This window comes from Magnolia sinica, chromosome 1, assembly GCF_029962835.1.
Source record: "Magnolia sinica isolate HGM2019 chromosome 1, MsV1, whole genome shotgun sequence".
NCBI classification, from domain to species: domain Eukaryota; kingdom Viridiplantae; phylum Streptophyta; class Magnoliopsida; order Magnoliales; family Magnoliaceae; genus Magnolia; species Magnolia sinica.
This window is the reverse complement of record NC_080573.1, coordinates 106,876,584-106,899,144: the sequence shown is the minus strand read 5'-3', so window position 1 is coordinate 106,899,144 and position 22,561 is coordinate 106,876,584. Positions and strand designations below refer to the sequence as shown.

At 38.1% G+C, this 22,561-nt stretch overlaps 1 protein-coding gene across 2 annotated transcripts in view; it reads left to right on the top strand.

The window, feature by feature from the left end:
• Positions 1-810: 810 nt before the first annotated feature.
• The window catches only part of LOC131253300 (uncharacterized), a 101,510-nt gene continuing 79,759 nt past the window's right edge, over positions 811-22,561 (top strand). Inside the window, exons 1-5 of one of the 2 annotated variants that reach the window (XM_058254254.1) lie at positions 811-1,053; positions 11,237-11,395; positions 16,687-16,938; positions 17,004-17,123; positions 20,927-21,007. In XM_058254254.1, coding sequence (XP_058110237.1) covers positions 991-1,053; positions 11,237-11,395; positions 16,687-16,938; positions 17,004-17,123; positions 20,927-21,007 — 675 coding nt within the window. In that variant the 5' untranslated portion in view covers positions 811-990. Of the gene's footprint in view, positions 1,054-7,264; positions 7,316-11,236; positions 11,396-16,686; positions 16,939-17,003; positions 17,124-20,926; positions 21,008-22,561 lie in introns of those variants that run through there. The other variant, XM_058254263.1, reaches the window with a different exon arrangement.

Here is a 22,561-nt window from a genome sequence, read left to right as displayed (position 1 = left end):
ATCCAAAGCTTCCATCACGTCCAAGGAATTTTTTATGAAGGGCATCAATCCCTATTGCGTGGTACACTTAACCTTGGATAGGACTCATTTTTAGGTTCATGTCTTTAAATGATATGGCAAAATGGCTCGATGGCATGGATAAACCCATACATCATGGTGAGTCCCACATAGACCTGTCTAAATGGATTATCGGCCAGGCAAGAGCAGTAAACAATCCGCAATGGAAATTGTGGTCCACCAGACCAGTGGTTAACCTGATTATACGGCCAGGCCATCGATATAATGGTACCGTTTTGACGGATGGAATAGATCTTGGGCTAGTCAATCCACGATGGCACATGTGTGGCAAATACATGAGCTTTATTGCACACGAGTGTCGTCTCAAGTCCAACCTCTTGGACTGTAAGCTACAATCCAAAAATTGCAACCTTTCATGCGTGCACAACATCCAACCCATCCAATAGGTTGCCCCCTAATAAATATTAGGTTGTGGAAAAATCGTTCACATCCACTCATTGAGTGGACCACACCTGTATTTCACTTGCTATCAATGGCTAGACATTATTTTCTATGGCGTGGCCAACCTCATGGGTAGATGGGGCTGATCTCTATCCCAGGTGATTCTCATGGTGGGACAACCTGTTAGAAGGGCTCGATGTAAAATGCACCGAATAGCCTGCAAGTTATCCGCTGGGTGGACTGCAATATGTGGGCCATCTGGTGGGAATCTCCTTGAAAAGAAGTTAAAAAAAAAAGGAAAAAAATCTATTTTTTGGGCATTTTGAATTTCGAGTAGGCCGGGACCCGATCCGATCCGAGAATAACAAGGTGCATTGCACGTAACAGTTCCCGGCAGGGTCCCGATGACATCTGAAACGGGTAGCTTCTGGTGATTTCTTCGCAAGAAAATACACGTTTCTCTCCTTCCTTTCTATTTGCTAGGTCTGCTATTTCATTCTCTTGCGCAGAGAGAGAGAGAGAGAGAGAGAGATGAGGAAGAGGGACTTGGCGATCCTTCTTTTGGCTGCCTTCGCCATTTTCTTCTCCCTTCAGGTTTGTATTTATACCTCCCCTTCCATCATCTTCTTATTCTTCTTCTCATTTGTTAGCTTGCGCATTCAAATTTTCGTTTTTTTTTCTTCCCGTTTTCTATTCCGTGAGTCGACTCTGTTCTTTCAATCTTGTGCCCTAAGAGGATGTAGAGAGTGTTGCTGTCATACACACGTCCTTCTCCTTCTCCTTGTTCTTACTCTTTATATAACTTCATTTGACTTAGAATTTCGGATCCGATTCGAAATTAGTTTTGTCTAGACCCCAAAAATTGAACGAATAGTTCCCTTCATTTTACGAAAATTCTGGCAGCCTCATCCCCTGAAGTTCTTTTCAGGCAGGATTCTTCCAAGAAGGTGTTCAGAAGCTGCTTATGGGTGCATTTGAATGCACTTTCAGACAGGATTGCAACTATCAGACTGTTGAAGTAGAAAGACCAGGGATTGGTGTAGTGAATCAATCCTCTAATCCACTCAAAAACCCAACTTTCCATTACTGAGAATAATGGATAATGAAGAACTGAAATCATATAATGTAACCATATCAAGGAAGACACTAATTGCAATCATATTCAGCATACTGGACCGTAAGTTTGAATCACAAAGAAAAAAGATGCAATGATGGTGAGCAAGCTCAATAGTCATCTAGTCTTATACTAGAGATCACTACTTCCCCCCTCTATAAAACACAACCGTAGATAAATAAGAGAACTTGCTCAAAGAAAATATCATTTAACTTTGTTTTTATTCCATTGGGTCTATCCCTTATCTATAATGAGTGGTTACAAGATTTACTCTTTGAGATGATCTCTAACATAATCTAAGGATTCTAAAAATAGGATCCTGTTCTAGCCAAGATCTCCAATATAAGAACACCTCTAAGCAAGAAAATCTAATAATACTTATTTCCTAACATAGCGATCTCTAAAATAAGAAAACATTTAAACAAGAAAATATATAGAGTAGGCAAGAGCTTCAAGTTCTATAGCATTGGTTCATTTTCCTCATTTGTGGTCAGATTTAATGGGTCCTTGTTTTTTTATTTTTTTAGCTTTTCTTTATAATTCTTTTGGCTTTGGCTTTACTCAATAAAGGTATCATTGTTTTAAAAAAAAACTTATTTCCTAAAAAAGGTATATTTTCCTAACATAGGAATATGAAAGAAAGGAAATTAGGGGCAAGCTAAAAAAGGAAAGTGGCCTTTTCTCATGCACAGCGTGGGATGTGGGGCGATTGCGTCAATTTCCCCCACTTGGAAAAAACTCGGCTCCATCGAGTTAATGGCAATTTACTCTTCAATCCTTATAGAGTTCCAGGTTGATGCGCTTGAAATCAATTGCTGAGATCCATGTGTTGTTGGATTTTGGCCAGTCCATTTACTTGACATACCTTCTTTGGCACGTGGAGACTATTTGATTATCTAACACATCTTTAATGATTTCTTTGAGTTGTTGTGGCACCTCGGGTATCTGAATAGCTGTTCTTCCATGCTTTTGTCTTCATGATGTCTAAGATAAACTGTAAGGACTTCCACATTGAAAATGGGGCTGATCTTCATTTCGGGTGATATGCATATCACCTTAGCTTCTTCAAAGTACGATAAGGACTGGCTTTCTGGAGTGGAGCTTTGTGCAAGAGCTTAGTGGAAACCTTTCAGGTTTAAGCCACACCATGACCCTATCTCCTTCTTGAAGTTGTGCAAAACCTCCTCTCACAAATCTTCTACCAAGTAGAAATAACAATCCAAAAAAGTTTTGTTCAAACCATCATAATAATGTATTATACCTTCTAAACATTGACTTATATAGGCTTAAAAACAAAAGAGAAGCTCTAATAATAGAAAATGACCAAACTGCCACTAAATCCCGTAGTTACTATATGGGCCATATCTCACCTAAACTGCCTCGGAATTGCATGATTTTGGGCTCGTTTGAAAGCTTTTACTCAATAAGATATCAAAAGGGACCAATTTTGTGTCATTTGGACATCGTTTGGTGCCCCACGAGAAGCCCCCCAAGAAAGTGATGGAAATACAAAAGAGAATTTATTATCTAAATCATGACTTAATCTAACCCCAAAAATAAAAATAAAAATAAATAAAACCTATGAAATTGATGATTATATGATTGATTCCATAGGGCCCACAATTTAAGTTGACCGCCGGTCCCATCAAATTGATTATTAGACAATTGATTTGGTCTAGATCATTAATTTGAATGGTAGGATTGATCATATCTTAGATAAACTAGCTTGTGTGGTCATTTGGTTGCATCAATTCCACCCCGCTTAAAAAAATACTCATCCTCGATTTTAAATTGGTAGTCTAATCCCTTGTGAAGATCCTTGTTTATAGCGTGTCTTCTTTAGTGTCGTTGGCAATTAATGGTGGAGACTTAAATGCCTGATGGGTAGATTGTATATAATACGATGTTGAAATACGTGCCATCTTTTCTTACGCTTCTTGGTCCTCTATGTTCTAGACGTTGATCGTGGCCTCTTTGTCACAATTAGCTTTGGAATCGTGGGACTTAATTGACATTGAGATGGTACCATAATGATCGTTAAACTATTCATCTCTTCGACTATTGAATAATCCATACTTGTTAATCATTCAATCTCCTCTATCATGTCATTCGATAGTTGATCAACCATTTTCATTGGTGTTTCTTTTGATCGAGCCTTTGATCAATCAGTAGGTGCGTCCATGGATCCATTGAGTAAGTAAACAGTGGATTCCTTTTAAGTTGCCACCCATGCTCCAAACATGTTTTTCTTAGAAATTATAGAGACAATCGATTGCAGTCCATAGCGCTTTTCTTGTTCAATCAAGGGCTTGAAGCAAGCTCTTATCACCTCCTTGAACTCTTTGAATTCTTTTGCAATTTTTTCCTCGAATGCTTAGATCTGTTTCTTGAGTTCCCACAAATTCTCCTCCCATGTCGCTTGGACATTCTTAGCCGTCACTGACATTTTTGTGCAATGGGATGCTTTTAAATAACCACCATGTGGCCGCCATCGTTCATAACATTGGGAGGGGTGTTGAAAGGAATCGCCATAAGGCACATATGAAGATGGGTATGACTCAGGGTGATATGAAGGACGATCTTAATCATTGAAGTAACTTGGATAAGGTTAACGTGATGGATATGGATGGGAACTGGGTTCCAAATAAGGATAATTGTACAAGGCATATTAACATCTTCCTGTACACGACATCTTTAAGAAAGAACATGAAAGGATATAGGCTAAACTTTATGCTTGAGTTTTAGATCTAAGCGATTTGGGATGGGTTTTGGGGAAGGCAAAAAATGGCAAAGGAATTGATGGGTTGGATAGGAATTAGGATTTGGTAGGGGTTGGAAAGGAATTAGGATTTGGTAGGGGTTGGAAAGAAGATAGGGAAGAGAAAAGTAAAAGAGAAAATCCCAAGAGTAGAACGTGCTTCGATACAAAAAATAATGCTACTAGATTAAGGAAAAAACTAATTGCAATTAGATTTAATGTACCAGGCTGACAATTCGAATCATAAAGAGAAAAGATAAGTAAAAGAGAAAATCCCAAGAGTAGAATGTGCTTTGGTACAAAAAATAATGCAACTAGGTTAAGGGAAAAACTAATTGCAATTAGATTTAATGTACTGGGCTGAAAGTTCGAATCATAAAGAAAAAAGATACAATGATTGTGAGCAAACACAACATTCCTCTAGTCTCATACTGGAGATCACTAATTCCTCCTCTCCAACACACTGCTGTAGAGAAACAAGAGAAATTGCTCAAAGAAAATATCATTCAACAATGTTTTTATTCCATAGGGCGTATTATGCCTTATTTATAGTAAGTGCTTACAAGATTTTCTCTTTGAGACAAACTCTAACGTAATCTAAGGAATCTAAAAACAAGATCCCTTGCTAGCCAAGATCTCCAAAATAAGAAAATCCCCAAGCAAGAAAATCTGACAATACTTATTTCCTAACATAGAGATCTCTAAAATGGTAAAGCTTTTTAGCAAGAAAATATAATAATACTTTTTTCTTAAAAAGGGAAAATTTCCTAACATATGAATATTTTTTGAAGGATAATGAGTTTACTTTATTGAATGGCTGGACAACAAAGAATACAAAAAAGAAAACGTCCCAAAAGGAGACTTCACGTTACAGCCCAAGCATGGATGAAACATAAAGAACATTGATTTGTTTAACCCCAGATACCCATTCTGTAGCATCCTTTAAAAAAAAAGACACCCATTCTATAATGCCCCTCGTAGATTTCCACACTACTTCTTCCCACGGACCCTGTTTGTTAAGGAAACATTGCCTATTGCATTCCCCCCAAATATTTCATAGCATTGCAAGCACGATCAATCACCAAGTTGCTAGCTCATCCTTAGCAAGCACGACATAGTGCTGCATCCATAGCAATTAGATTACTGATTGAAACATTGCCTAGTCGACACAAAATATCTTTAGAAAAGTGATGTACACTAGATGCACAAAGGAGCAATGTATGAATAAATGATCATTCGTATCTGCCTTGCTCATGCATAAAAGAAAAATGTTAGGGAGAACCATTGACCTTTTTTGAAGATTGTCTATGGTTAGGATGCGCTTCCTCCTGACTAGCCAAACAAAAGATGCACCTTAGGGGGAGCACTGTAGAACCAAAAAGTGTGGATGAACTCACTTCTTCTTATATTCAATGAATCTTGAAGCATCATGTAGAAAGACTTAACCATGATTTTTTTTTTTTTTTTTTTTGAGGGAGAAGCATTCCATACTAAGGAATCTTTAGAAGCCAGGGAAGGGTGAATATTATGAAGCCGCTCCAATAACTTAGTGTAGTTCGTCACCTCCTCATCGGATAAGTCCCTACGGCATGGGGGACACCACACTCCTCTCCCTGCAATAGATGAGAGACAACTAGCCACTGACGTGTTCTTCATAAGAGATAATCTTGTCATAAAAAAAAGGCAGGAATAAGCTAAAAAAGGATAGTGGGTCTTTTCTTGTGCAAACGTGTGGAATGTGGGGCGACTGTATCACAGTCGAAGAATTATCCCTAGAATTTGATCATTAGGTCCAAAACAACATTGGAAAATCTCATAAAAAAATGCAAGAAAAAAGAAAAAGAAAGAAAAAGAAGAGGCCTATTTTGTGCTTGCATCTATACTACCATAAAAGGAGACAAATTCTTCCCCTTCTTAATGTCGATGTTACCATCCATACATAGATCACTTATAAAAAGTAGGATTATTTTAGTAAATTACATCAAATAAATTAGTTCAACACTATGGCGCTCCTCCTAAGGTGGCGGCCTTTGTGTGGCTGGCGGGTAGGAAGAGGGTGCTTAGTGCTTACCATTGTCAATCTCCAAAAGAGAGCCATGGTTCTTTCCAACATCTGTGTCATGTGCATGATGGATGTTGAGATAGCCGATCATCTCTTCATTCATTGCCCTTTTGTTCAGAGGGTGTGGGAGTGCTTCTTTGCGATTTTTAATGTTTATTGGGTGATGTCGAAGTTGATCATTGACCTATTGTGGGCCTGACATGGTGGTGGATTTGGGAAGGAAGGCATGATCATATGGTGTCTAACCTTAATGGCTGTGTCAGGGATCGTTTGGGGGGAGCACAATAGCTGGTGTTTACAAAATAGGAGCGGATTGGCGGTAGAGAGAGTGCGTAGGGTTAAGATTGCAGTGGTGGGCTGGGTGTCGGTCTTGAGAGTCGTGGACGATTGTAACATGTTTATCTGTGGGTTGTTTTGTCAAGCTCTATTCTTAATTCCTTTCCTGCTGTGGCTTTTGCCTAGGTGGTTTTCTCAATAAAATTTCAGTTACCCTTCAAAAAAATTATTAAGATCATAGTACTTGACTAGAGTTTTTATTTATTTATTTAATTATTTAAATTAAGGAAATGTTAAGACTTAGGACATGCAAAAGCTAATTCCCTTTGTGAGGTGCAAATCATACTTGCAGCTACATGTGCTGGAAGTTTGCCCGAATTCCAGATCTGAGCCTTTTGTTAAGGTTGTCCCATAGTGTATGTTTCTTGGACAAGAACATTGACGGATGGAATGGCCATATGGCCCACACGTGTATGTTTAATATTGGTCAAAACACGACCATAAATTTTCCTTGTACATGCGTGGTACTCCTGATGAGTGGGCAGGTTGATTTTTTTGGAACAGGTAATGTGCACAGTGAGGCCCACCTGGTGAAAGGCCTGGACCTCTCATGTGGGGACTTCATCATGTGCATGCAATTAGGAAGGTTAGTGTCTAGTGATCAGCCGGCCAATAGTTCAAGTTGCTTTGTTCCATAAGCATTTTACAAGGCTTCTTAACCTTTTTTCAAAAAGCAGTTTAAACATAGCTAACTAAAGACCGTAATCCTAAACCATCTCACTGGGTAATCTTGATTTTGAGTAAGAAATCTCAATCCAAGCTAACTTCTAAATACTGATCACTTTGAGAGGGGAGGACTCAGTCCAGGTAGAATTACTAAATGAAGATTATCTTGTGGAATATTCAGGCTAGGGAAGTGGGGGGAAAGAAGAGCGGTAAGGGAGATACAGAAATTTAGGTGAATTTTTTCCTTCTTCAGGAAACTAAAGGGGGGGGAGGGATTGTGTTGCTATCGCAGGTTGAGGTCAGAGAGGCTTGGGGCAGCAAGCAGTATTGTTGGACCACAAAATATTAAGAGGGAGGTTGGGGGGCATCGCTGTGATATGGGACCCCCTGGAGAAGGTGAAGGAAGAGGTTCTGTTTAGGTAGTGGACGGTGGTTATTTGATTCAGATCAGCATCCAAGGGAGTATGGTGGGGTTTAGCTGTAGTTTATGGTCCAACTTCTCTGCGTTAGAGGCTTCAATTGTGGAGCGAGCTCGAGGAGAGATTCAGAAGACATGAGTGACAAACATCAAAGACTTTCTGCTGATCAACTTGGTGGGTAGTTGCTACAAGATCTTAGCAAAAGTGTTGCCTAAAAGGATGCCCATAGTGCTAAGAAAGATCATTTCACCCATTCAGTCATCTTTTGTCCCAGGTAGGTTCATTGCTGATGGCCCGTTCATTGCAAGTGCAATGGTAGAGGAATCCAAAAAAACTAGGGGAAAAGAATGCATATTTAAGATGATTTGGAAAAGGTGTATGAGTTATGACAGCGTCAACTGGTCGTTTATTGATTGCATGTTGGAGAGACTGGGTCTTGACAGAAGATGGACGAAGTGGATGAGTGCTTGTGTTATGTTGCCGTATTTCTATGTTATTCTGAGTGGATCTCTGTCTGATTTCTTCAAAGGAGGTCAGGGGATCAAATAAGGAGATCCGTCATCTCCTCTTCTATATACAGTTGTTGCCGAAGCTCTTAATAGAATTTTAGAGAGGTCCAGGGAATGTGGTTTCACAAGGGATTTGAATGTAGGGAGCAAAGAGACAGTTTCTTCTCATTTGCAATATGCTGGTCACACCATTCTTCTAGGGCACACTGGGAGGGAACAAGTTTGGGGTTGCAAGTTTGCCTTGAGATGCTTTGAAATTGTATCTAGGTTGAAAGTGAATGTGGCGAAAGAGCTCCATTGCGGGGGTGAATCTTCTTGATGAGGTGGAGAAGGAGCTCGCATAAGTTGTTGGCTGCAAAATATTCTCTTCCAATCAAGCTTTCAGGTATGCCGTTGGGTGTTGGAAAGCCGCTGGTGGCTACTTGGGACGTGGTGATCAAAAGCCATCGCACCAAACTTGCATTGTGGAAGGAGAAGCTGTTATCTTTGGGGGGCAGGATTACATTGATCAAGGCAATCTTAGTGAATTCTCCGCTATACATGATGTTGCGGTTTCAATGTCCGGCCATGGTGACAAAATGTCTGGAATCTCTTCAAAAGAGGTTCCTGTGCTATAGTTGGGAGGATTCGAGAAAGCTCCACCTGGTAGCATGGCAAGAGGTGTGTAAACTGCGTAATCAAGGAGGTCCTGAGTCTTGACATCATTCTGCCTCGAGATATTAACGAAGCCTTGCTAAGTGGTGGAGGCTAAGATATGAAGCAAATATGGTTTAGACACGAAGGGTGGGTTCTGAAAAGCAGTTCTCTTGGTAGGTGCTCAGTGATTTGGAAGGCCAAACCTATGGCTTATTCCTTCAGAATTGCAGATAGTGAGTTCGATATGGCTTTGAGGTGCTGCGGTGTGGCTTTGGGTTGATAGATGGGGCATGGAGACCCCTTTGGTGGAGCACTTTCAAGGGCTGATCAGGATAGCAATGAATCTTGAGGCTTCTGTAAATCACGTCTTTTGCAGATAAGGTGTTTATCCCAAGTCTGGGCCGGGATGGAAGAATATGGTGAAGCCAGATGGTGCGTTCTCTACTTCCTCCTACAGAAAGAATAGGGGAGTTCAACAACAGGGAAGAGTGGATTGGGCATCAGTGGTTTGGCATAGAGAATTCCTAGCAAAAATTAATTTGCTGGTCTGGTTGATCTGCTTGGTCAAGGTCCTAACTGTAAATCATCTCATCCACAAAGGAATGGCAGTTCCAAACAGATGTGTATTGTGTAAGGGGAGTTGGGAGGATATGCCACACTTGTTCTTGTGCTGCCCATTCTTGAGGAGGATGTGGGGAGAGGTGCTGACGAAATTCGGGGTGAGTTGGGTGATGCTGAGTGAGGCCAAGGACCTAGTGGCGAGTTGGCGGATGGCCTTGGGAGGCTCAGTGGGTAAAGTCTTGTGGCTCATGGTGCTGAAAGTGATGTTATGGTGCATATGGTCTGAGAGGAATTCTTGTATTTTTAAGGGGAAGGAGAAATCAATTGAGAGGTTTTGGGGTCTAAATGAACTTTAGTATCAACATGGATCAAAGGGAACAAAATTGTTTCTAAAATCCCAGTAGCATTATTGGGGTCAAATTGGGATGAGGCTATCAATTGTGGCTGGCCTCCCCTGAAAAGGCCTGCGGTGTGGATGCTTCTGTTGGACAGATTTGTGAAGTTGAACTTCGATGGGTGCTCCCTTGGCAACCCTGGCCCAACAGGGGTAGGGGGAATCATCTGAGACAGTAAAGGGGAAACTCTGGTTGAGTTCGCGGGGGATTTTGTTGTAGGGGATTCATCATATGCCGTGACAGTGGTGCTGCTAGCCAAGGGGGATTCCAAAAATGTCATTGTGTGGGCCAGTAAGGTAGACATCCATGGAGGTTCGACAACATGGTGGAAGAGGTTCATGAGATCGACATGAGGCTGCGGGTTCATTCCAGCACGTGGGTCAGTCTGCAAATGATAAAGCAGATGGTTTGGCAAAGACAGGGGCTTCTAATGGGGCATTCTGGTTTTCAGACATAGGATAGTAGGTGTTGGTGTTGCACACTGGTTCCGGGCCTGGGGATCGTCCTGTATATAGTTTTATTTTCTTGTGACCAGCATGCCATTTTTGGTTTTCTTGTGTTGCGTTTTCTTTTCTTTAATAAAATCTTCCACTTAACCCCCCCTCCCCCACAACAAAAAAAAAAAAAGGAAAAAAAAGAAAAAGAAAAAAGAGGAAAGGAAAAGAAAAGAAAAATTCACTTCAAGAAACTTTTGGAAGTTCAGGAACTCCTAGATAAGTATATTGAAGCCCCCTATACTTCACATACAAACACCAAAAAGACAGTTAGTGGGCCTTGCATAATGATGCTAGCCCCTAAACTTTCTGTTGTACAAGAGTGGCCAAGGTGGGGACCACTTTGGGCATCACACATTAGGGGGGATCAATCAGTAACCAAGCTGTAATTTCCTTATTGGGGGTTTGAGGGCTATTGTCTCTTTATTTTCACTAGGAAGCATCACTGAATTTGGTCATGTCTCAAATTGAATATACTTCAATATGGATTAGTTTATTGGCTCACTAGAATCCATAGTCAAGATTCTGGTTGTCTTTAGCTTCACGTTTCCATCTCAATAAGGTTTTCACTGAAATAATTATTCCCAAAAAGCATTCTTCTATTCGTTGATTGCACAAATGTGTATGGTTTGAGTCTAATCTTCAATACCTTTTAACGAATTAGCTCCAATTGTTGACTTTATCTATTACATGTTTGATTAACTTGCAATCATTTACCTTTCAAGCAAATTTTTATTGTCTTTGCAGATAGTTTATTGGATCTGAAATATCTCTTTCTGAGTTTCAATCTTTGTTTCAATTCCTTACTCCCTGCTTCCCTTCTTCAGCGTGAAGGTGATTTTTCCTTCAAGGAGGCTTGGTTCCATCTCTCTGATGACTACCCAATCAAATATGAAGCTGAGCGTCTTCCACCACCGATTGTAGCTGATCTAAACGGCGATGGAAGAAGCGAAATTCTTGTGGCTACTCATGATGCCAAAATTCAGGTAATTATGGTTCTGCGCTATGGAGTTCAACACAACTATATTTTGAGTCTTTGACCAAGGCTTTGACTTGGCTTTTAGTCATTATTGGTACCTTTGCACTTCTTGGACAACGTTTAACAGTGTAGATATTTATTTGATCTAGGTAACTATAGTAAGTCATTGAATTCTGTTACATGATTAAATAAATCTATAATTTTGGTGTTGCTTGGGGATGGTCATGTTGCTCATTATCCTCTTGAATCTGTCAACCTTCCATGGGAATGATCAGAATCAGCAAAATGAAATGAGACTAGCAATTTGCTCTTTTGATAAAGTGAAAGCAAAGTTAAGGCCTGTTTCCATGCGGGACATGCCCGTTGGTTTGGATTAGATTACTCATATCCAATTTGTTTCAAGTGGGAGGTGAAAGAAAAGCAATTGGAAATTTGCTCTGTTTCTTGCGGATTTTCCTTCCAGCACCTGACACTTTGGAGAGACCAAATGTCCTTTTTTTTTCCGGTTTCGAATCCTCTTGGGTGAAAATCTGAGAAGGTTGGGATTTCACATTGTGCATACGTGTCCTTAGTTTAGGAGGAATACAAAGGATTGTGTCAAGTTTCCAAATGCAGCAAAATAGCTACTCTGTATATTTCCAAGTTTTGATTGTAGAGCCTGCCTTTTTCATAAATAACAGCCTGTTAGCTTCTGAGCTAAATTTCACATGGACATGGGATAATCAATCGTACAAAATTAGGAGTATCTTTGAAAAAAAATTAGGAAACGAGGAATGGAATATATGTTAAATCTTATCCAACTTGAACAACGACATACTAAACTTGTTAGGAGTGAATCTAAACACTTATTGAAGGCCTCTTTCAGTTGCAAAATTCTCATATGTCTACTTCTTTTAGGACCTCCATGGCACCTTGCTTCTTGACAAACTCTTCTCCTCACTCCCTCACAAAAATTCATCATTCAGCTGTGAAAGGTTTCAAAACCATCTCCCTAAGCCAGGGCAAAGTGGAGTCACCATCTTGCAATCTAAATTGGAAACCATCTAGATAGATCAAACGCCATCCTCTTCTGCACTTTGAGGCTAGAGTCTGCTCACTTCCAACTCCCATTCTAAAAAATTTCCCATTCCCATCGTGGTACCACATCAAAATAGGGTTACCATTCATCCCTAAAAAATGGCCTCAAAATGCAAAAATAGTTGAATTGATTATGATGCTAGATCTATGTTCAGCACACTTAGAACAATAATTCCCCGAAGCTGATTTTAGAATAAATAAACAATTTGTATGTATAGTAACCCATCCCTAAAAAGCACCGCAAATGGCAAAAAATTCAGGGAAAAATTGAAAAAAAAAAGAGAGTTCAAAACAACTGTTCGAATGCATGAATATGTGGATCTAGAATACCCTAATGTTTTTTTTTTTTTTTTGAAGGATGACTACCCTTATGTTATTCATGCATTATCATGAGAAACACTTGAAGAAAAAAAGAAAAGAAAAGAAAATCGCTGGAAGTTATGAAAAAACAGTGAGAATTGGGAAATTAGGAAAAACTAACCAAACATGTGCAAATCAAACACAAATCAAGCATGACTTAGTTGATTTGGTCATATTATGTTGGAACGACAAATCTCAACAAGAAATAGCCAAAAAAGAGAGAGCTTTTTTTGCCCCTTTTTTCCCCTTCTGATTTCCCCAAATCTGGCACCAGAGTTTTGATTCATTGAATCTATCTCAAATATCGTGTGTGTGTGTGTGTGTGTGTGTGTGTGTTTTAAATCTTGAGAATCACCTTAGGGGCCGTTTGTATGGGAGTAAATGGGTGGAATTGGGAGTAAATGGTATTTGAGGTGTGTTTGGATGGAAGTAAATGCATGTAAATGAAATGAAATGGGAGTAAATGTGCTTGTAAATGAAATCCTCTCTAGGAGAGAGGATTTGGAAGTAAATGGGGTGAAATGCCTTTTTGAGCTCCCTTGGATAGTTGCACGTGTAAACAAAGGTGGCACTATGCACATGTCCGCCATACACATGTCACACTAATGATACTCCAAAACAAAGCAAATATCAGCCGCATCACTAAAATCACACCAAAAGAATGATCCAAACCGACCAAAGGATGGCCATCTAAATGGACGGTTAAAAAACGTTGGCAAGTTTTTGGCCTACCCGAGACTTGAAATTTCCTCATTTTTGGCTAAAGTATATATTTCAATGGGCTTATTACAATCCTTCTATTAAATATCGCATGTGTACACAAAGTTGGGATATTCAAGCTGATTTGGGATATCACATACATTCCTATGAATATATTGAAAAATTCAAATACATTCCAATTCCTCCCATTTACTCCTATCCAAACAGAATATTTTGACTTCAAATGCATTTCATTTACTCCCATCCAAACACAACTATGTAAGCCATTTACTCCCAATTCATTTACCTCCAAATCCATTTCTCATTTACTTCTATTTACAAACTCCCAATCTAGTCTTTAGATGTGGTCAGAAATGCCTTGGAGATCCCCTAGGCTTCTACAGTTGAAAAAAGGGAACACTAAAAGAAATTGAAAACAATGCTCAAAAGACCCCTTACATAGCATATCGGTTTGGAGGGATGTGCGTGTACTATATTGGTACTGATATGGCCCTTCTTGGCTGATACGTTGCATTTTTTCCCCAACTGTTGATAGACCTGTATCAAGTATTGTTTCGAGTCAAGGGGATGATTTCCAATTTAAAATGCTTGTCCCTCACGATGATACCAAAGTTTAATCCTATTAGGATCCTGTATGCTATTGATAAATTAGCCATGATGTGCCACATTCTTATCTGGGTCCAATGTTTGTCCAATTGGAAATGTAACTCAATAGGCCACCTAACACTGGACCAATTGCTTGTCGATTGGACACTCTTTGGTTCCAAGCAGTAGGCCATTGTTGAAAATCTATTTGGCATGGTTCCTCCTCTTAATTGTGGCTTTGAGGTGCCAACTGCAATTAGAATTTTTTCTTTTTGGGTATCAGGAACCTGTACGCTGTTGATAAATTAGCCATGACATGCCCAATTCTTATCTGAATTGTCCAACGTTTGTCCAATTGGAAAGTTAACTCAGCAGGCCACCTAACACAGGACCAATTGCTTGCTGATTGGACACTGTTTAGTTCTAAGCAGTAAGCCATGGTTGAAAATCTATCTGGCACAATTCCTCCTCTTAAATGCGGCTTTGAGGCGGCAACCACCATATATATATATATATATATTTGTAACCTGCATCTTCAGCAGGCAGTTTGCACGATGGTGCTTCCATTAGCAGTCATACTTGTATGCTAAAACATTGCCTGAGATGAGTTCATGAAGGTTGATGTAGTAGTTGGGGGTCCTCTCTAAAGGCTCTTCAAGAAAGTGATGCTTTCATTCATGTTGCAAGTGGCATACTGGATGGTCGTCCTAAGAAACTGTAATTGAAGAAGAAGGTGGGCATAGGGTGAGTTTTTGAGAATTTACTCTCAGAGTCCTACAAGTTGCGGTGCACAGATGCATATATTGTTGATTTAGGCTGAAAGTCATCAGGACTTCCTTAGGTTAAATTAGGGGTGTACATCGAGTCAAACCGAGGCGAGTTGGCCTCAGCTCAACTCAGCTCGAACACTGGCTGACCTCAGCTCGATCTCGGCTCGGTCCTCGAGCCTGACTGGCCAGCTCGGCTCGGTTCGGTCAGCAGCTCGGGCCGAGTTCGAGCCAAGATCGAGTCGAGTTCGCCATTGAGGCATTTCCACAAACACCTGAACTACAACTTCAAAACCCCGCTGTTCGAGAGTACAAGCTGCCTAAAAGATTGATCAACTTGGAGAGCGAGGATGGTAGAGATTTCAGATTAGAATCACCACTCAAGTCGAGAACCCGTAGCCACTGCATACGCTCGAAGCTTTCATCCGGGATTTCCGTCAAAAAGCCGCACTTTATTAAAATGAGTTGCTGGAGCCTGAACAGCTTGGAGAGTGAGGAAAGCAGTGATCTGATGTTCATTTTATCGAGGCAGAGAAATCAAAGGTTGGTCATGTGTTGAAAGCACTCCTCTGATATTGACATGAAAGGAAGCAGGAAGAGATTCTTCATGATTGCACGATTGTATTCGCAGAAGTGTGAGATTGTGTAAGCAGGAGATGGACGGGGGCAGATATTTGTTAACTAGGCCATAAAGCATAAGGACTCGAGGTTCCTGCATTTTCTCAAAGAAGGGGTCTGGAATGACGATTTTGAGAAAAAAAGGTATTAGTTTCATGTACATACCTTCCTTGCCACCAGTCACATTTCGTTGAGTCATTTTATCAAACAGTTGGTGAGCAACATCAATGGCAAAGTAACCGAGTCACCGAACTGGTTCGATCCGAGTTCAATTCGAGCTGGATTCAATCTGAGTCGAGTCGAGCTAGGGCCTGCTGGAACTCGGCTCGAACTCATTTTCGAGCTAAAAAAATCAGCTCGACTCGGCTTGAACTCAGCTTCGAACCGAGTTGAATTGAGCTTTTTCGAGTTGAGTCGAGCGAGCTAACCGAGCTAGCTTGGTTCGTGTACACCCCTAGGTTAAATATATATTTTTTCCCCTAGCATTGGACCAAAATGTAGATAAATCATGAATAAATTTCAGTAGGATCAAACCACTAGTCATTTAACAGGTAGGTGATGACTCTGGCATTATCTTTCGAAGTCTTAGTCATTACCTTTTTCCAATACTTTCTAAAAAAATCTCTTGGAATAAATTGTAAAATAACCTTTCCCTCCCCAAAAAAGAAAGAAAGAAAAGAAAAGAAAAAAAAACTGTAACATATCAAAAAAGCTATGCAGTGGCCTTTTTTTTTTCTTTGAGCTTGGAGTATTACTGCTGCATCATATTTTGGATGAATTTTGTGTTTTTTTTTTTTGTTTTGTTTTGTTTTTGGTTGGTTACCTGAATTTTGTCATGCAGCCTACCAGAAAATAATATAAACCAATTCTCTATACAGTGGTATCTTTACTGCCTCAATGTCCTCTTCTATCTTGTTTGCTTCTCATCTTATTGTTGTCCGCAGATCCAGAAAGTTTTGACTTTACCATGCCAGTTTGTTTTTTTATTTTTATTTATTTTTTTATAATCAGAATTTGTTTGCAATCATGCACTAGTGTGGGAGATTGGACTTGGAAATCACATTAAAGCTTGCATCTAGAGTGCATATGCATGTTTCGGATCCAGTAGCAATTTCATCCTGAGCTTGATTTCTTGGTCATCATTTCCTGAATACGGTTCTGTTGTTGTCAGGTTTTGGAACCCCATGCTAGACGCATAGATGAAGGTTTTAGTGAGGCACGATTGCTAACAGAGGTGTCCCTGTTGCCTGATAAAATCCGCATTTCATCTGGGAGACGCCCTGTAGCCATGGCTGCTGGTGTCATTAATCGCAGCCATAAACATGGAGAGATAGTGAAGCAGGTTTTGGTTGTTGTCACATCTGGTTGGTCGGTAATGTGTTTTGACCACAACCTCAAAAAGCTCTGGGAAGCTAATTTGCAGGTATGGACAACCTACAGAAAACTAGCTTTTGCTGTGGTTCAAGTTTTTTACATGCACTTATACAGGAGGATTTTCCGCATGGTGCACACCATAGAGAGATAGCAATTTCTATTAGCAATTACACATTGAAGCATGGAGATGCAGGATTGGTTATTGTTGGAGGCAGGATGGAAATGCAACCGCATGTATGTCTCTCAATGATCTTCATCTGCTTATAGTAGTAGCATTTGTTATCAACTTTTATCTCCTTGCTTGGATTGTTTTCATACAATTGGCTTTTTTGGCTCAAACAATGAATTATCTGTAAGCATGAGCTTTGATTATGAATTTATGATTTGATGCAAACTGATCCATTTCAACTCTGATACTCAAAGATTGGTGAACCTACTCTGCGAGATAGCACCACAGTTGCACGAGTCTGTGGCTATTGGAGACTACACTGTTCCTTTGTTGGAACATGCTTTTCACTTTTGACATGATCTAATGGTGCACAAACTAATTTTATTCTGAAAATACTCTTTGGTTTATTCAATAAAATAATCTTTCGGATAAATTCCCCATTATGTAGGAAAAACATGCTGATCTGATATAACTGAATGATAATGTGCTTGGATGTTGAAGGAGAGGTACTTCTTACTCGTGCTAATATGAAGCAAGTGAGAACAATCTTTCATGTATCGATATCACACTATGTATCACACCCTTGGGAATCCCATCATGAGTGTGATGCTCACTTAATCCCATCATTATTGGAGATGGTGTGGCCAACCTAATGATTGGATAGCCCTGATTCTTTGGGACTCCCATCATGAGTGTGATGCTCGCTTAATGCACGGGTTGGATGACACATATACAACACAGTGGGCCCTGTTCATGCATTATTGCTTAAGCAGGTGATCAAACATGTGAAGGTGAATAACTTTTACAGGGAGGCGAATTACTTCTTACATGAAGATGGATAACCTGTAAAATAAGCTTGTTCTGAAAATAACTTTGAGAGGAACTGTCCTCTTTGGGCAAATGTTCTGCATTTGTTGCCACTTTTTGGCAAGATTGTGACAGCTCATCCATAACATATGTAGAGAGTCATGATCCTAGTATTGCATTGTAGCCAAATGGGTCACCACTAGTCACATCCAACCATTGGATTAGTGGGATCCATATTCCACGATTGAAACCCACACAGAAAGTTAATACAAGTTATTTAGTTATTTTTAAAAATAAATTAAATAAATTATATATTTTATCATTAATATATCGCATGACAATTTGTGTCATCCAAATGCCTAATTGTGCTATTTAGATAGGTTTATATTGATAGTCAATGTAATGCCAAAACTAGATATTCATTGTCATCACACGAGCAATCATCATAAAATAGCCATATCCAAGTGACTCTATCCACATTAGGTGCGAAATGGACCCTATACATTCTGATATCATCCACCTTGGTACGAAGGTACTTAATAACAGTAACAGCTGACTGTTGAACAGTGACATTATAGGTTGTAAGGGTCGAATAACTTTTTAATTTAAAAGAAAAAAATTCTGAAAAAATATTAGAAAAATTCAAAAAAAGAAGAAAAAAGAAAAGAAAAAAAAAAAGAAAAAAGCAGAAGAAGAAGAAAAAGAAGAAGAAAGAGAAGAGTCCAATTATGTTATTCTTTTATGGTTTTGAACATATTTATGGTGCAACGGCCATTCTTTGGTAAGCATGTTGTCTCAGACTGCTTGATGATTTTATTAACTTGAGAGGTTACATTGACTTTGAAACTCCCATATTTAATTTTCTAAATATCTGATATTAGTGATTCAATATAAATAAGATTATATGAGCGTGCATCTAATGATGAGACAATTATATTATTTAACAAATAAATTTGAAAGAATAGTGTCGACCCAATGTGGAGAACTCGAATGTCCCCGAAGAAGCCCCAAATTTATGCAATCTATGGGACTCATCCCATGAATACATATCTCTAACCATTTGACACCACTTCCCTCAAGAATTTTGGGAAAAAAATAAATATTAGATTGGGATGAATAGTGTTGGGCCAATTTAGGACTGCTCGAATGTCTCCAAAACTGCTTGGAATTCATGCAATCTGTGAAACCCATCCTATTAATGCATATTTCTAACTATTTGACACCGTTTCCCTCGAGAAATTTATGAAAAAAATTAAATTGAAATTCAAAAGAATAGTCTAGGGCCCAAATTCATGCAATCCATTGGATTCATCCCACTAATGCATATGCCTAAGCATTCAACATCATTCCCCTGAAGAAATTCGAGGATAAATTGAAAATAAATGTGGAACTATTCATTCCAAAACTGACTGGGAATTACTTAACAATACCAATAAAAAAAAGAAAAAAGAAGGAAAAAAGAGAAAAAAATACTGATTTAGTGCATGCATGTGTAGGATTTAAACTCCATACATGTATTTGAAGAATCTACAATCCAAATATTTTACAATTTTTTTTTTTAAATTGCTAGAAATTATTTAAAAACAAGCAAAACTACAAATTTTATATATATTCAAACATGGTTAAATTGAATAAAATCCAGCAGGATTTGGTCGATTTGGTAAGATAATGTTGAATCAATACATTTGCAATAAGAAAAAAAAAGAGATTTTTTTTTTTTTTGGGTATTTATTTATTTGTCCAAGAATTCAGCCATGGATCTTCAATTCTTTGAAAACAGCTTAAATCTTGTGTTTTAATCTTCCAGGGTTATACAAACCTATTTGAAAATGGGTTAAAACTAGTCTCGAAAGAAAAATGTTAAAAAGTGAAGGAGAAATGGGGGAAAATTCCAAAGCAGGCCATTATGCGTCGTCATAACAGACCATTGTGGTTCAATTTTTTTTGCAATTATGTAACCTTTTTTGAATACTCTTCTTGGTATAAGAATAGATATACTTGAAATTTTTTGGGGACATATGGTACATTCTTATATCATCCATATATATTGGTGTAATCAATGTTTTAAATATCGATGATATCGGCCGATATATCCCATGATATATCTTGTATCCCACTTGTTTGATACGAAATGCACAAGTAGTGTGATATATCCCACATGTTTGATCCTGTGAGCATTTTCAAATTTCAATCATTTTTTTTTTCTGTAAATTATGTTAAATCAATGTCAAATTGTTATAAATCCATAATTTTTCATATTTTGTATGAAAAATAATAGATTTGGAGCTTCAATTTCGAGATTTGTAGGAGATGAGCTGAGTTGTGGAAAATTCCAAAAAAAAAGAAAACAAAATTTCTCAATTTCTCACAAATCGGTTGCAATCTTTGTGTCCAAACATAAATTCAAACATGTTACATGTGTGTCACCTAATCTAGTGATTCTTCTTTCATTTTTGAATGTATCGTTTGTGTTTCAACACATTTTCTTACATATATAAATTATATGAATAGACTTTGAATATACTTGCATCAATTCAGTTAGAAAACGCATAGATTAGGACTCCATATAAAGAAAACCTATTATGTGCACTTGTTTATTTATTTATTCATATATATATAATTTATAAATATTTTGATCTATAAGTGTATTGATGTCTTTTTTCAACAATCACTTAGTTTCATTGAAAAATTCGACCAATTTCTCAGTGTTTCCAACAACATGGGTTCATTACGTGGTACAAATGATATATCCCATGTGATAACCGATACGTATCCATATCCCAAGAATGCAATATGTTCTGCAATACCGATATTTCAAACACTGGGTGTAATGTATGGCCATACCTTCCCATACTATGCCATACCATGGTTCATATGTTTTTATTGTAACTCTCAGTGAATTTATTGCATTATGTTCCGATATTTTGAACCTTGGATGATGATGATAATTTTACATAATTCAAAAAAAAAAAAAAGAGGAAAAAGAAAAAAAGAAAAAAAAGAAAGTTGTAGTCCTTTTCTTAAATGTGCTTACAATTACTATACCTGTCTACTGTTCCAGCTTTACATGGATCCATTTGAAGATACTGGGATGGCAAATAAAAATGCTGAGCAGCACAGAAGAAGTGCTAACGAGAAAGAGGTATGCATCTTTTGACTCATGTGCATGGACAATTGGGTGTATATTGACCTTTATCACCAGTATGACATGCAGATGCAAACATTATTGGTTTGGATCATACTCTGTCTCATGCTTCTAGCTAACTACTGTAACTGTTGTAAAATCACACATTTCATGCATCTTTTCCTCGCACAGTTTCATACATTCAGTTCTTGGTCTGGTAACTAGGCTCTGGATAATCCTTTTCGAATGTAGGCATAGCAATAAGCTATACAAGTCAAAACCTCTTGGTTACTGACTTCAGGTGCTCTGACATTGAAAATTAGTTGATCAATTTGGGTGCCTTAAACCAGATTCGTGCTTTCTTTGTGTCCAAATCATAGCTGGTATTGGTTATGCCTGCTGAGTATGCTTCTGCCTTAAAAGAAAGTAATTTTTATGTAGGAAATATGTGCACGTACTTCCACATGCCACTTTTTGGAGTTTTTTTTTTTTTTTTTTGAGAGATCTTTCTGGAGCTTTTTGAATTTACAAGTTTTGATATATCTCCTCACATCATATTTGGCACATATTTTCCATCTCTAATTGTTTTCTGTACCCTTTTTTTCTGGATTTTCTTAATGCTTCTTGTTTGCTCTATTGTATCAAATTGACCTTGAGGTCTTACTAAAACTTGCATCAACTGCTGTCTGTTTTGATGCTCAAAGTATCAAGAGCATCATTGGGAAAGACTAGATAATCTGGAAACTACCACTATATTGATTACTTTGTATCATTCTTATAAGGTCCTGTTCTAGGCTTCTAGCATGGATCAGAATATCCGTATCTTATCGTATCTGTATTGGCTGGATATGATACATGATACAGGTCTATATCGGCCCATTATGAAAAAACAGTGCCGTATCGGCCTGTATCGGCAATGATATTTGATAGCCTATCGGTTTCAACCAATACGGCTAAAAAAACAAATTTTTTTTTTTCAATTTTCTCATTTCCTTTTAATTTCTTTACAGAGAGGGATTGTTTTAGAGTCATTTCCAACCAAATTTAGATCAAATTCGAAGATTGAAACTTTTTTTTTTTTTTTGCATCAAATCGAAGAATCGAAGCTCCTGAGTTCGGTTTTACAAAAACTGGAAAAAAGGTTATATATATATATATATTGCTGTTTTGATCTGTAATTGCATCGAAACAACAATATAAATTATTTCGATTAGATTTTGGTGGATTTGAACTGGATTTGGCGTGTTTTCCTTTTTTTTTTTGTTATTTAAAAAAAATAAATTTACGCAGGTATTTTCTGAAATTTTTAGAAAAAAGTTTTTAAAATAAAATTTTTTTTTTCTAATTTTTGTTATGGCGCTTGAGGAGTATTAGAGGACTGTGGATCTACTGATTTATTGAAGATTTGGGACTTTTTTTTTTTTTTTTTCCTTTTATTTATGCAGGTATTTTCTGAAAACTTCAGAAAAAAAATTTTAAATTAGTTTTTTTTCTGATTCTTGAAGAGTATTAGAATATGGATCTACTGATTTATTGAATATTTGGTTTTTTTTTTTTTAATTTCTTTTTTAT